Source organism: Rhinopithecus bieti, unplaced genomic scaffold (assembly GCF_001698545.2).
Source record: "Rhinopithecus bieti isolate Rb0 unplaced genomic scaffold, ASM169854v2 scaffold_10223, whole genome shotgun sequence".
NCBI lineage: Eukaryota > Metazoa > Chordata > Mammalia > Primates > Cercopithecidae > Rhinopithecus > Rhinopithecus bieti.
Genome location: NW_016806659.1, coordinates 2,701,059 through 2,712,534, shown reverse-complemented (window position 1 = coordinate 2,712,534; position 11,476 = coordinate 2,701,059). Strand labels below are relative to the sequence as shown.

The 11,476-nt window shown below is 51.7% G+C and overlaps 1 protein-coding gene across 2 annotated transcripts in view; it reads right to left on the bottom strand.

The window, feature by feature from the left end:
- Nucleotides 1–5,476: 5,476 nt before the first annotated feature.
- The window catches only part of PROC (protein C, inactivator of coagulation factors Va and VIIIa), an 11,007-nt gene continuing 5,007 nt past the window's right edge, over nt 5,477–11,476 (bottom strand). For both annotated transcript variants that reach the window (XM_017877338.1, XM_017877339.1), the window contains exons 6-9: nt 11,272–11,406; nt 8,434–8,579; nt 7,318–7,435; nt 5,477–6,367 (exon numbers count right to left, since the gene is read on the bottom strand). In XM_017877338.1, the coding sequence (XP_017732827.1) occupies nt 5,778–6,367; nt 7,318–7,435; nt 8,434–8,579; nt 11,272–11,406 (989 nt within the window). In that variant the 3' untranslated portion in view covers nt 5,477–5,777. The remainder of the gene's footprint in view (nt 6,368–7,317; nt 7,436–8,433; nt 8,580–11,271; nt 11,407–11,476) is intronic.

The window sequence follows — 11,476 nt, the reverse complement described above, 5'->3', positions numbered from 1 at the left end:
AACATCATTTCGAATGTTTTCTGGGCAGGTGTTTTTTTGAATGAGAGTAACACTTCAACCAGTGGACTTTGAGTAAAGCAGGTCATCCTCCATAATGCAGGTGGGCCACAACCAATCTGTTGAAGATCTTAATAAAGGCTGACTTTACCCAAGAAAGAAGGAATTCTGCCAGCACACTGCCCTCAGACTCAAACTGTGAGTGTTCCCTAAGTCTCCAGCCTGCAGGCCAACCCTGCAGATTTTAGACTTACCAGCCTTCACAATTATGTGAGCCGTTTCTTTGAAATAAATCTCTCTCTCTATCCAGTCAGTCTCATTTCCCTGGAGAACCCTGAATAACATGTATTTGCTTTTAACTTTTTGTTTCTGGATAAGAATATTTACTTACTTATTTTGAGACAGAGTTTTGTTCTTATTGCCCAGGCTGGAGGGCAATGGTACAGTCTCAACTCACCACAACATCCCCTCCCTGGGTTTCAGTGATCCTCCTGCCTCTGCCTCCCCAGTAGCTGGGATTACAGGCGCCCACCAGTATGCCCAGCTAAGTTTTGTATTTTTAGTAGAGATGGAATTTCACCATGTTGGCCAGGTTAGTCTTGAACTCCTGACCTCAGGTGACCCACCCATCTTGGGCTCCCAAAGTGTTGGGATTACAGGCGTGAGACACCGCACCCAGCCTGGATAAGTATATTTAATTTCCCTTCTGGTGTTGCTGTAGCTGTGAAACACAAATTAACATTCAATTCTTACAATTTCTTAATTTATCTTATGATTGCCTGCTAATATGTTAATTAGTTTGCAAACATGGCATTTTTAAAGTTTTTCATCAGAAATTTCTACTTTTATTGCCTTTTAGCTAGAGGACATGTTCTGTATTATACTGATCCCTTGGAATTTATCGAGGCTTTCTTCATGGTCCAGTATAGTTTTGTAAATGTTCCTGGTGTGCTCAAAAAGAATCGCTCGGCCGGGCACAGTGGCTCACGCCTGTAATCCAAGTACTTTGGGAGGGCGAGGTGGGTGGATTACCTGAGGTTGGAATTCAAGACCAGCCTGACAAACATGACGAGACTCCATCTCTACTAAAAATACAAAACTAGCCAGGCATGGTGGTGGGCACCTGTAGTCCCAGCTACTTGGGAGGCTGAGGCAGGAGAATCGCTTGAATCCGGGAGGCAGAGATTGCAGCGAGCCAAGATTGCACCACTGTAGTCCACCCTGGGAGACAGAGCAAGACTGTCACACACAAAAAAAGAATTGCTCAAGCTTATTAATTTTACTGTTCAGATTATCTACATATCCACTTTTTAAAAATCTGTTTGATTTATTGGTTTATAAGATAATTTTTTTAAAAACTCTCCAAATACAAGTAAAAGTCGTTTATTCCTCCCTTCTGTCAAATGTCACACTGTATGCAGTATGTGGAGGTTATGTTGCAGGGCACATATTGTTTTATAATAATTAGATCTTTACATGTGAGTTTTTCTGTATATAATGTCCATCGTTGTTCTTTTTTTTTTTTTTGTTTTTTTTTTTTAAAATTTCCCTCTTTTTTTTTTTTTTTTTTTTTTTTTTTTTTTTTTGAGACGGAGTCTCGCTCTGTCACCCATGCTGGAGTACTGTGGCCGGATCTCAGCTCACTGCAAGCTCCGCCTCCCGGGTTTATGCCATTCTCCTGCCTCAGCCTCCCGAGTAGCTGGGACTACAGGCGCCCGCCACCTCGCCCGGCTAGTTTTTTGTATTTTTTAGTAGAGACGGGGTTTCACCGGGTTAGCCAGGATGGTCTCAATCTCCTGACCTCGTGATCCGCCCGTCTCGGCCTCCCAAAGTGCTGGGATTACAGGCTTGAGCCACCGCGCCGCGCCCGGCCCCATCGTTGTTGTTTATGGTATTTTTTTCTTAATTTCCATTGTATTAGTTACTAGAATCACTATCTTAGCTTTCTTTTCATTCAAAGTTACATGGTATTTTTAGCGTTCTTTATTTTCAGTCTTTTGGTGCTTTTTAAGTTGTCTCAAATTAATATATTGTCTCATTGGATTTTAATTCTTAGATTTATCTTTTTAATTGCTAAGCTTGACCTAATTACATTTATTGTTATTATTTTCATCTTATTTCAGTTTCTATCAACTGTACTTTCTTTTGTTTTGTTTCACAGTTTCACATTACATCTAAGTTCCATTCTCTTTTTTTTTTTTTTTTTTTTGTGAGGGACTCCCACTCTGTCGCCCAGGCTAGAATGCAATGGCACCATCTTGGCTCACTGCAACCTCCGCCTCCTGGGTTCAAGCAATTCTCCTGCCTCAGCCTCCTGAGTAGCTGGGATTACAGGTGTGTGCCACCATGCCCAACTAATTTTTGTATTTTTAGTAGAGACAGGGTTTCTTCATGTTGGCCAGGCTGGTCTCGAACTCCTGACCTCAGGGGATCCACCTGCCTCAGCCTCCCAAAGTGCTGGGATTATAGGCGTGAGCCACTGTGCCCGGCCTAAGTTCAATGCTGAGTTAATTTTTGTATGAGGTGAGAGATATAGGCTGAGGTTCACTTTTTTGCCTATTGAGGCCCCACTCTGCCAGCACCCTTTGTTGAATAGCCTCTCCTTCCTCCACTGAATTGCTTTTATATCTTTAATAAAAATCAAAAAGCTGTAGCTGTGTGGGTCTCGCTCCAGAGTCTCCATTTCATTCCATCCGTGTGTCTCTTCCTCCATTAGCACCACGTAGTCTTGATGACTGTACCTTTTCAACAAGCCATGATGCTGGCTAAAGTGATTTCTCCTAAGTCTTTTTTCCAAAACATTCTAGTCATCTGAGGTCCTTTACACACACACACACACATATAGTACCTTGTTTATGTCCACAAAAAGACATACTGGGATTTTGATAGGAATTACATTACATCTGTAGATCAGTTTTGGGAGAATGGACATTCCTGGCATTTTGTAAATTTTGTCACACAGCTCTGGTACATGTTTTGCTAAAAGTATATCGAAGTACTTTCTTTCCTTAAAGTGACTGGGGTGGTGGTGTGCTTTTAACCTGAGTTTCCACATGTTCGTGTTCGTGTAGAGAAATGCAGTTGATGTCTACGTGCTTCTCGCTTATTTTCATTCTCTCCTTTGCATTCTGTTGGGCACATCCCGTTTTCTTCTGTTGGTTTAACAGTTGTGTTTTTGTTCTTGTTTTGCTTGCCCTCAGGGCCATTTCCAGGACTTGAAATGTTTGTTTGCTTTTCTAATTTCCCCAGTTTCCCCAGGCAGCAGGTCGGTGCCAGAGGTGTCTAGGCCACGCAGGGTCACTGTCCTGACAGCAGCCCACCCGGCAGTCTTCAGCAGAAGCGAAGCCTTCCAGCCTTCTGTCATTCTCTCAGTCCTTCACCTCCACTGAGACTATGGTGGGCACTGGCCCTGTGACATTTGGCAGTTGCTGCCAGCCCCGGGCACGGATTGCTCCCATTTCCAGGCAGCCCCACCTGTTCCTCCCCCAGGTCAGTAAGGAGGAGAATCCCGCAGGCCGCAGCTCGGGCAGGTCTCTTTTCTTGTGGCCACACACAGATAACTAACTCCGTGGGTCTTGGTGTCCCCTCTGGTCTGGCTGCAACTGCTTTCTCAGATAACTGGCTTTATCCTCGTTGACTTGGAGAATCTTAGAACTAGAGTTTACCTGAGAAGAAAGGCCCTTAAAGACCATTTGGTCAATTTTTATTAATTTATTATTATTTTAAATAGAGACAAGTTCTCCCTATGTTGCCCAGGCTGGCCTCGAACTCCTGGGCTGAAGTGATCCTCCTGCCTGAGGTTCCCAAAGCTCCAGGATTACCAGTATGAGCCACAGCACCCGGCCTAGCCCAGTCGTTTTCAACCCCAGTGAACACATTAAACTGAAATGGAGAGTTGTAAAAATATAAATGTCTGGGTCCCCACTGCCCTGGCCCAATCAGTTAAATTAGCATTTCTGGGGGTGGGACTGGCCATCAGTGTTTTTAAAGGCTCTCCAGGGCCAGGCCTGGTGGCTCACGCCTGTAATCCCAGTGTTTTGGGAGGCCGAGGCAGGCGGATCATGAGGTCAGTCAGGAGTTCGAGACCAGCCTGGCCAACATGGTGAAACCCCGTCTCTACTAGTGTGCACCTGTAATCCCAGCTATTCAGGAGGCTGAGGCTGGAGAACCACTGGAACCTGGGAGGCAGAGGTTGCAGTAAGCCAAGTTCGTGCCATTGCACTCCAGCCTGGAAGACAGAGTGAGACTCCATCTCAAAAAAAAAAAAGGCTCTCCAGGAGATGCAAATGTGCAGCCAGGGTGTAGAACCACTGCCCTCATCTGATCCCTTCAGTTTCCTGATGTCCCCTGGGTTAGTCAGGGTTCTCCAGAGACAGAACTAATCGGATGTGTGTACAGATACAGATAGATGAGAAGGGGCTTACTGAGGATTTGGCTTCTGTGGTCATCGAGGCTGAGGAGTCCCACGGCAGACCTGCAAGCTGAGAAGGGAAGCCGGCCTGGCTTAGTCCAGGTCTCAAGGCCTCAGAACCAGGGGAGCTGACGGCGGGATCCTCAGTACAGGGCTAATGGCCCGAGAATCTGGAGGGCCACTGATGTAAGTCTCAGAGTCCAAAGGCCTGAGAACCTGGAACTGATGTCCAAGGGCAGGAGAAGGGTGTCCCAGCTCCAGGAGAGACAGAGAATTCACCTGTCCTCTGCCTTTTTATTCCATCAGGGTCCGCAGCTGATTGTGAGGTGCCCGCCCACACTGAGGGCGGATCTTCCCCACACAGTCCACCCACTCAGTGACCCATCTCCTCCAGAACATCTCACAGACACACCCAGAAATCGTGCTTCGCCAGCCATCTGGGTATCTCTTCATCCGGTCAAATCGACACCTAAAATTAACCGTCACACCTAGAGATGAGAAGAGACTTGCCTGAGGCCACACAGAGAGCTAGACTGATTTTGGGCTTTAGATGAATTTTCTCAGCTTTATCTCACCACCATTCATTTTCATCAGGTACTTCATGATTTCAAATCAGAGCATCCTCGACTTATTTCTGTCTCATCCAATTAGGCCCATGAGGCCAGGTTAATCCAGAGCCTCTTTCTTAACTGCTGTTCATGATGGTGTAACATTGTTCTGAAACAGCTTCCCCCCGCGACAGTGTGAGCTCATTCTGGGCTGAACCAACACTTCCTGGGTCTCTGGCTGCTTCCCCACAGAGCTAATGGTGGCCTCCACACCGAGCACCGTGGAAACCGCTGTCCTCCAGGACAGTGGAGAACAGAAAAAAGCACCTGGGTTTTGGAGTCAGACCTAGATTTAAATCCTGGCTCCACCATGTAAACCTTTCAGACCCCTCAGTTTCCCTCTGTGATATGAGCTAAACGTATCTACCTCATAGCTGGGCTTGCTGGAAAGCTGGTCAAGCCTCACCTTCAGCATCCTGGCTTGCACAGGCTCTTCCCAAAGCCCTGTGAAAGGCTCTAGTGGCGTCGTGGTTGTGTTTTTTATTCTTTTTCATAAACAGGGTATCCCCCACAACACACACAGCTTTAGACCCTGCCAGACTTGGATCTGCTCCTCCCCACCCCACAGAGTTGCTCTGGGAGTTAAGATTCTATTTATAAGGCATGTGACATACAATAGGTGCTCAATAAATGGTACTTCCCTCCAGAAGCGCCCAGAAGAGGGATGGAAGGACAGAGAACAGCAGGCGGTATGCTTGTTACATGACCCTTTAATGTCCCATCCATCGCCATGCAAAAGCCCAGCCCCGGAGGGAGGGTCGCTAAGGTGCCTGGCCCTTCGCGGGGGCTTCCTTGTCTCTGATGTGCCCGTGGATCCAGTCGAGGTAGCGGCTGACTTTGGTGTAAACGCCGTAGTTGTGAAGGAGCCCACAGCCCTCACCCCAGCTCACCAGGCCCACCAGGAACCAGGTGCCATGGAAGGAGGCGACCATGGGCCCCCCACTGTCACCCTCGCAGGCGTCCTGCCGGTCCCCGAGGATGCCCGCACACAGCATGTTCTCAGACACCATGTTGCTCATGACCTCGCTGCACTCGTTGCGCGGGACCACGGGAATCTTGATGAAGTTGAGGATGAAGGTGCGGTTTCTCTTGGCCTCTTTCTCTCGGCTGCTGTGGTAGCCCCAGCCCGTCACGAGGGTCTCCTGGCCGGCCTGAGTGAGCTCGCGCTCTGCAAGGCCGCTGTCCGGGAGACAGATGGGCACGATGGTCTGCGAGAGGGTGGCGGGCTGGGCCAGGCGCAGCAGCGCGATGTCATTGTCGGTGGTGCTCTTGGTGTAGTTGGGGTGGATGAAGACCTCCTCGATGTCCAGGTCCAGCTCCCACTTCTCCCAGCGCCGCAGGTCATACTCTCCTGCAGGGCAGAGGGCCCTGTCAGAATGGGCTGCGGGGAACCTCTCCCCAGCAGCACTTTCCCGAGGCCCACCCACTGCTGTGCCCATGCAGGCCTGGGCAGAGGGCCTGAAGAAGGTCCACCCAGAGACTCTGCACCCACACGTCCCAGGTGCTGTCGGGGAGCCACCTGTCTATGCCATGGATCCCTATCAACGGTGACTTTTCCTGCCAGAAGGAGTGGCCAACGGATGTCAATCCTAAAGTGACAGGATGCTGGTCCGTTTTCGGGAGTCATGGAGCCGTGAGACCAGAGAAGGAATGGGCAGGGCAGCAGGGAAGACCGAGGCCCCTGGAAACCGCGGACACAGACCAGAGCCACAAAGGAACGTGGAGCAAAGGTAGCTGGAGAGACCCCAGGGGCAGTGAGACCCAGAGAGGAGGACCCCCAGAACATGGCACTGCTAGGGAGGACAGGGCCGGGTCCCACCTGGGAGAGAAGGTCCTCTCAGTCCAGACTGATGGCTCCTGGGGAAGAGCACCTGAGAATTCTAAGCCAAGCCCCACGGGGGGCCACTGGCCATAGATATGCTGTAGGAAATGTGAACTTGGTCTTTCTCAATATACTTTTTCTTCTTTTTGGCATAAAGAGTTGAGCCAGACCCCTCCCTGCCCCGAAGAAATTGCCATAGATCAGGGCCAATGCATAGGAGCCCCCAGCCTGCTAGGGAAGCAGCCTGTGGCTTTGGCAGATGCTAGGCACCAGAGAACCCCCTACTGCAAAATACCAGCTGTCACAGGGGTGGGCAGGGTGGGGGCACCTAGGACTCTTCCCCCCAAACACCTTCTGTGGAGCTCAAGAAGCCTCTTGCTTAAGCACCTGGGGAGCGGGGTCCCCTAAATCTGAACAGCCTGCCTGGTCCCCCTACCCAGGCCTCTGGCAGCCCCCTCCTGCCTGGCTCCAGCCCATACCAAGCCTGACAAGGAGCTTCTTGGACTCCTCCATGCAGTGGGCCGCTGTTAGCACCCAGGAGGGGTGGATGAGCACTGCCCCACAGGCCAGCTTCTTCTTTGAGTCCAGCAGGACCACCTGGAATGGGGTGGGATGATGACGTCACAGGGCTGCCTCCTGACAGCCTCCAGTCCAGGGCACCTGGATCTCATATGCACTTTCCTGGGTTCCCTGGTCACATGGACATAGGCTTAGGCCCTTTCTGGTATCTTCTATTTTTGCTCATTTTATAGAGTTAGCCTGTCCCAGGGTGTCTTCCTGGCTGTTCCTGTACCGTTCATGCTGTTCCAGTCACCCTAAGCCACACCCAACATCGCCCAGCGAGCTCCTCTCATCCTTAGAGGCTTGGCCAGGCTGTGTGTCTTCCAGGAAGGCTTTGTGGCCCCCAGGTTGCCTGGATGTTCCCCTTGGGCCTCTCTCAGCCCCTGTCTTGAAGGGTCATCCTGGCTCTGGTCCCATTGGGCTGCCCGGTCTTTGGGGTCCTGACCCTCGCAGAGTCTGAGTCCCCAGGGCCAATACCCCCATTTCTTGGTTTCCATCTCCTCGATGCCTGGCACAGAGGGGAACCCAGTAAGTGTCAGTTCCCATGTGGATATGGAGGCTGGAGGTGTACTCAGGCCCAGCCCTTCCTCCTAGCCCTCTCCCATCAGGGCTTCTGCCTAAAATCCCACCAGCAGAGCAGTCTTTCCAGCTCCTTTTAGAAACGGTAACCCTCCCTCCTGCAGACCCCTCCATGCCCCTCCCCTCTCCCGCCCGGTAACCCTCCCTCCTGCAGACCCCTCCATCCCCTCCCCTCGCCCACCCGGTAACCCTCCCTCCTGCAGACCCCTCCATCCCCCTCCCCTCGCCCGCCCGGTAACCCTTCCTCCTGCAGACCCCTCCATCCCCCTCCCCTCACCCGCCCTGGCTGCTCCTCTTCCCTCAGGTTGCATCCATCTTTCCCTGAAGCATCCCCCACCTTTATCACCCCCTGCAAGAACTGCAGTGCTTCCCTCCCGGTCTCTGCACAGCTGCCAGGATGGGCTTAGTGACCCCGGACCCAGTGCGGGAGCAGCCAGTGCTGCCTCGCCTCCTACCTGCCAGGGGCTGTCTCCCCGCCTGGTCATCTTCCCGTCAATGAGCCGCGGATCTACTTGGTCTTCTTGGTCTTCTGTGTCTCGTCGTTTCAGGTGACTGCGCTTCTTCTCTATCCGCCTCCATGGCCTCCCGCAAGGAAACTTCACTGAGGCAGGTGGAGGCGGTGAGGGGCCTGTGAGGCACTCCTCCCGAGATTGCCCTCCTGTCTTGGTCCTCCTCCTGCCTGCAGGCCACTTTGCCACAGTGCAGGGTTCAAGGAACCAATGACACTTAGACCACTCCATTAATATTAGCTATAAACCCCCTCCAGTCAGTCAGTCAGTCAGTCAGTCAACAAACAGTGCCACCGAATGGCAAGAGTCAGACCAGGCAGCATCACGCACTGGCTGTGTGTCCTTACATAGGTCATTAAACTTCTTGAAGGCTCATTGTACCCCAGGGCTGTTGGGGGTGATCCCTGAGATACAAACTACAAACCCCCTCCAGTCAGTCAGTCAGTCAGTCAGTCAGTCAACAAACATTACCGCCCAATGGCAAGCGTCAGGCCAGGCAGCATCGCCCACTGGCTGTGTCTCCTTACATAGGTGGTTAAAATTCTTGAAGGCTCATTGTACCCCAGGGCTGTTGGGGGTGGTCCCTGGGATTAGCAAGGCTTTATGCTGGGATGCAGCCGAGCTCCTCACAGAGGAAAGGAATTACAGGGGGAAGGAGGTGAGCATTCTTGGAGAGCTCTTACAGTAAGCTTGGCATGTTTGTGAAGCCTCCCTGCCAAGAAAAGAGTGCATACACCATGGAGAACTGAGGGCGGGAAGGTAGGCCCCACTCTGCTCAAAATGGGCCTTGAATGCCAAGTCCAGATATCTAGAATTAAAGGGGCAATGGGATGCCGTCAGCAGGGGAGCTGCATAATGACAAGAGAATGGAGAGGATACAACAGCAACACAATTCCAGGAGCTGACAGCAGATAGATGGATGCAGTAACTGACTTGGCAGACTGGAAAGCAAAAATCTCAGCCCGTGATGGGCTGAGAGAACCATAGGAGGCTGTGGGGCTGCCAGAAAGGCAGTGCAGGTGGGAGGGCATGTTGAGAGTTTGTAAGAGAAATTGCGAGAGCCCTCCTCCCTGGCTTGACTCCCCTCTCCCTGCCTGCAGAAGGTGAACCAGTAACTCTGACTAGGGACTCCAGGCCCCACCTCAGGAAGGAGTGGTGCTCTTGGCTGACCACAGGGAGTCATGCAAATGTTCACAACCTGCACTGGCACCAGCTTCCCTGCCCCACCCTGCTCCGAGGGGCCGAACACCATGGGTGAGCATCCTCCATCCTTCAAGAGCTGGGAGGAGTCCTCTTGGAAAGCAGCCTAAAAGGAAAGCCCTCACGATCTGGGGTGCTGCCAATGACAGGGCCTTCCCACCACCTTTGCAGGAAACCCACAGGCCAGCAGGCCCACCAGGCATTTCTTTGCAGCTTCCTGCAAATCTCTAATTATTTCAAAATAAAAAGTTAAATTTTTAAATCTTTTTTTTACTTTTTTAAAAAATAGAGACAGGGTCTCACTGTGTTGCCCAGGCTGGTCTCAAACTCCCAAGCTCAAGCAATCCTCCCACCTCAGCCTCTCAAAGTGCTGGAATTAGAGGTCTGAGCTACTGAGCCTGGCCAAAAAATTTTTTCTGCAGAAGAATTGAATTATAAAGTTTAGAAAATTCTCTGAAAGAGTCTGGGCGAGGGAACTCGTGTGCGGGGTGAGCAGGCCTGTAATCCAATCACTTCAGGAGGCCAAGGCGGGCGGATCACCTGAGGTCAGGAGTTCAAGACCAGCTTGACCAACATGGAGAAACCCCATTTCTATTAAGAATACAAAATTAGCTGGGCGTGGTGGCGCATGCCTGTAATCCCAGCTACTCGGGAGGCTGAGGCAGGAGAATCGCCTGAACCTGGGAGGCGGAGGTTGCGGTGAGCCGAGATCGCACCATTGCACTCCAGCCTGGGCAACAAGAGTGAAACTCCATCTCAAAAAAAAAAAAAAAAAAATTAAAAAAGAAAGTTCCCTGAAAGAAAACACAAAGTCAAAGAGATGGGAAATGGAAGAAACAATAAAACTAGAGGAAAGAGGTCTGAATAATGGGAGGTCCAGAAAGAGAAAACAGAGGAAGGAAAGGGGAGATTATAGAAGAAATAAGTAACAAGTGTCCCTAGAGGTAGAAGATAGGAATTTCCGCATTAAAAGGGTCCACCTTTTAATGAAAATGAATGAAAAAATCACCCACGCCAAGAAACAGCATGCTGAAATGTAAGAGTTGTAAAACTCTGATTTTTAAAGTTTCGTACCTATATAAATTTGATTAAAATGCATAAAAAGGAAAATATAAAAGAAAGCAGAATCAGGATTCTCTTCTCTCCTCAAAGAAGCAAGCGGGTAGAGACGGAAATGCGATGCACGCCGGACAACGTCAGAGAAAATAAACGCAGCCAAGGCTACGTGGAGGAGGACGCTGCAGGCCTGGCCCCAGATCCGCTCACCCTGGGGAGCGGAGCCACCCCTCGGCTCGCGCTCCGGGAGGTGGCCCCAGGTGCGCAGGGGCGCCCGGAGGAAGGCGGGGACGCCAGGAAGAAAGGAAGCAGGGAAAGCGGAGGGCGCGCCCCGCTCCCGGGCTGACTGCGCTCACAGCTGCCCCGGTGTTGGGGTGCGTCTGCCGCTGCCCCAAGGCTCAACTCTGTTCCTCGCTCCCTCTCTGGAAGCCCTCCTGAGCCTCCCGAGCCGCGCCCCGTCAGGGGATCTGCCCACCCCCGCGCGAGCACCCGGCGTCATTCCCGGGCGATGTAACGGGGGTCTCTCACCTGAGGGCTGACACTGCAGGAGGTCGTCCCCCAGCTTGTAACCGGGCGCGCAGCTGCAGCGCCGCCAGCCCACCTCCTCCAGGCAGTAGTGTGTGCAGCCGCCGTTGTCCAGCGAGCAGTTGAGGAAGCTCACCTCTGCGGGCAGGGCAGGGCTCGGGCAGCTGGCGCTGGCGCCGCGCCCCCGACCCGGCCCCGCCCCGCCCCA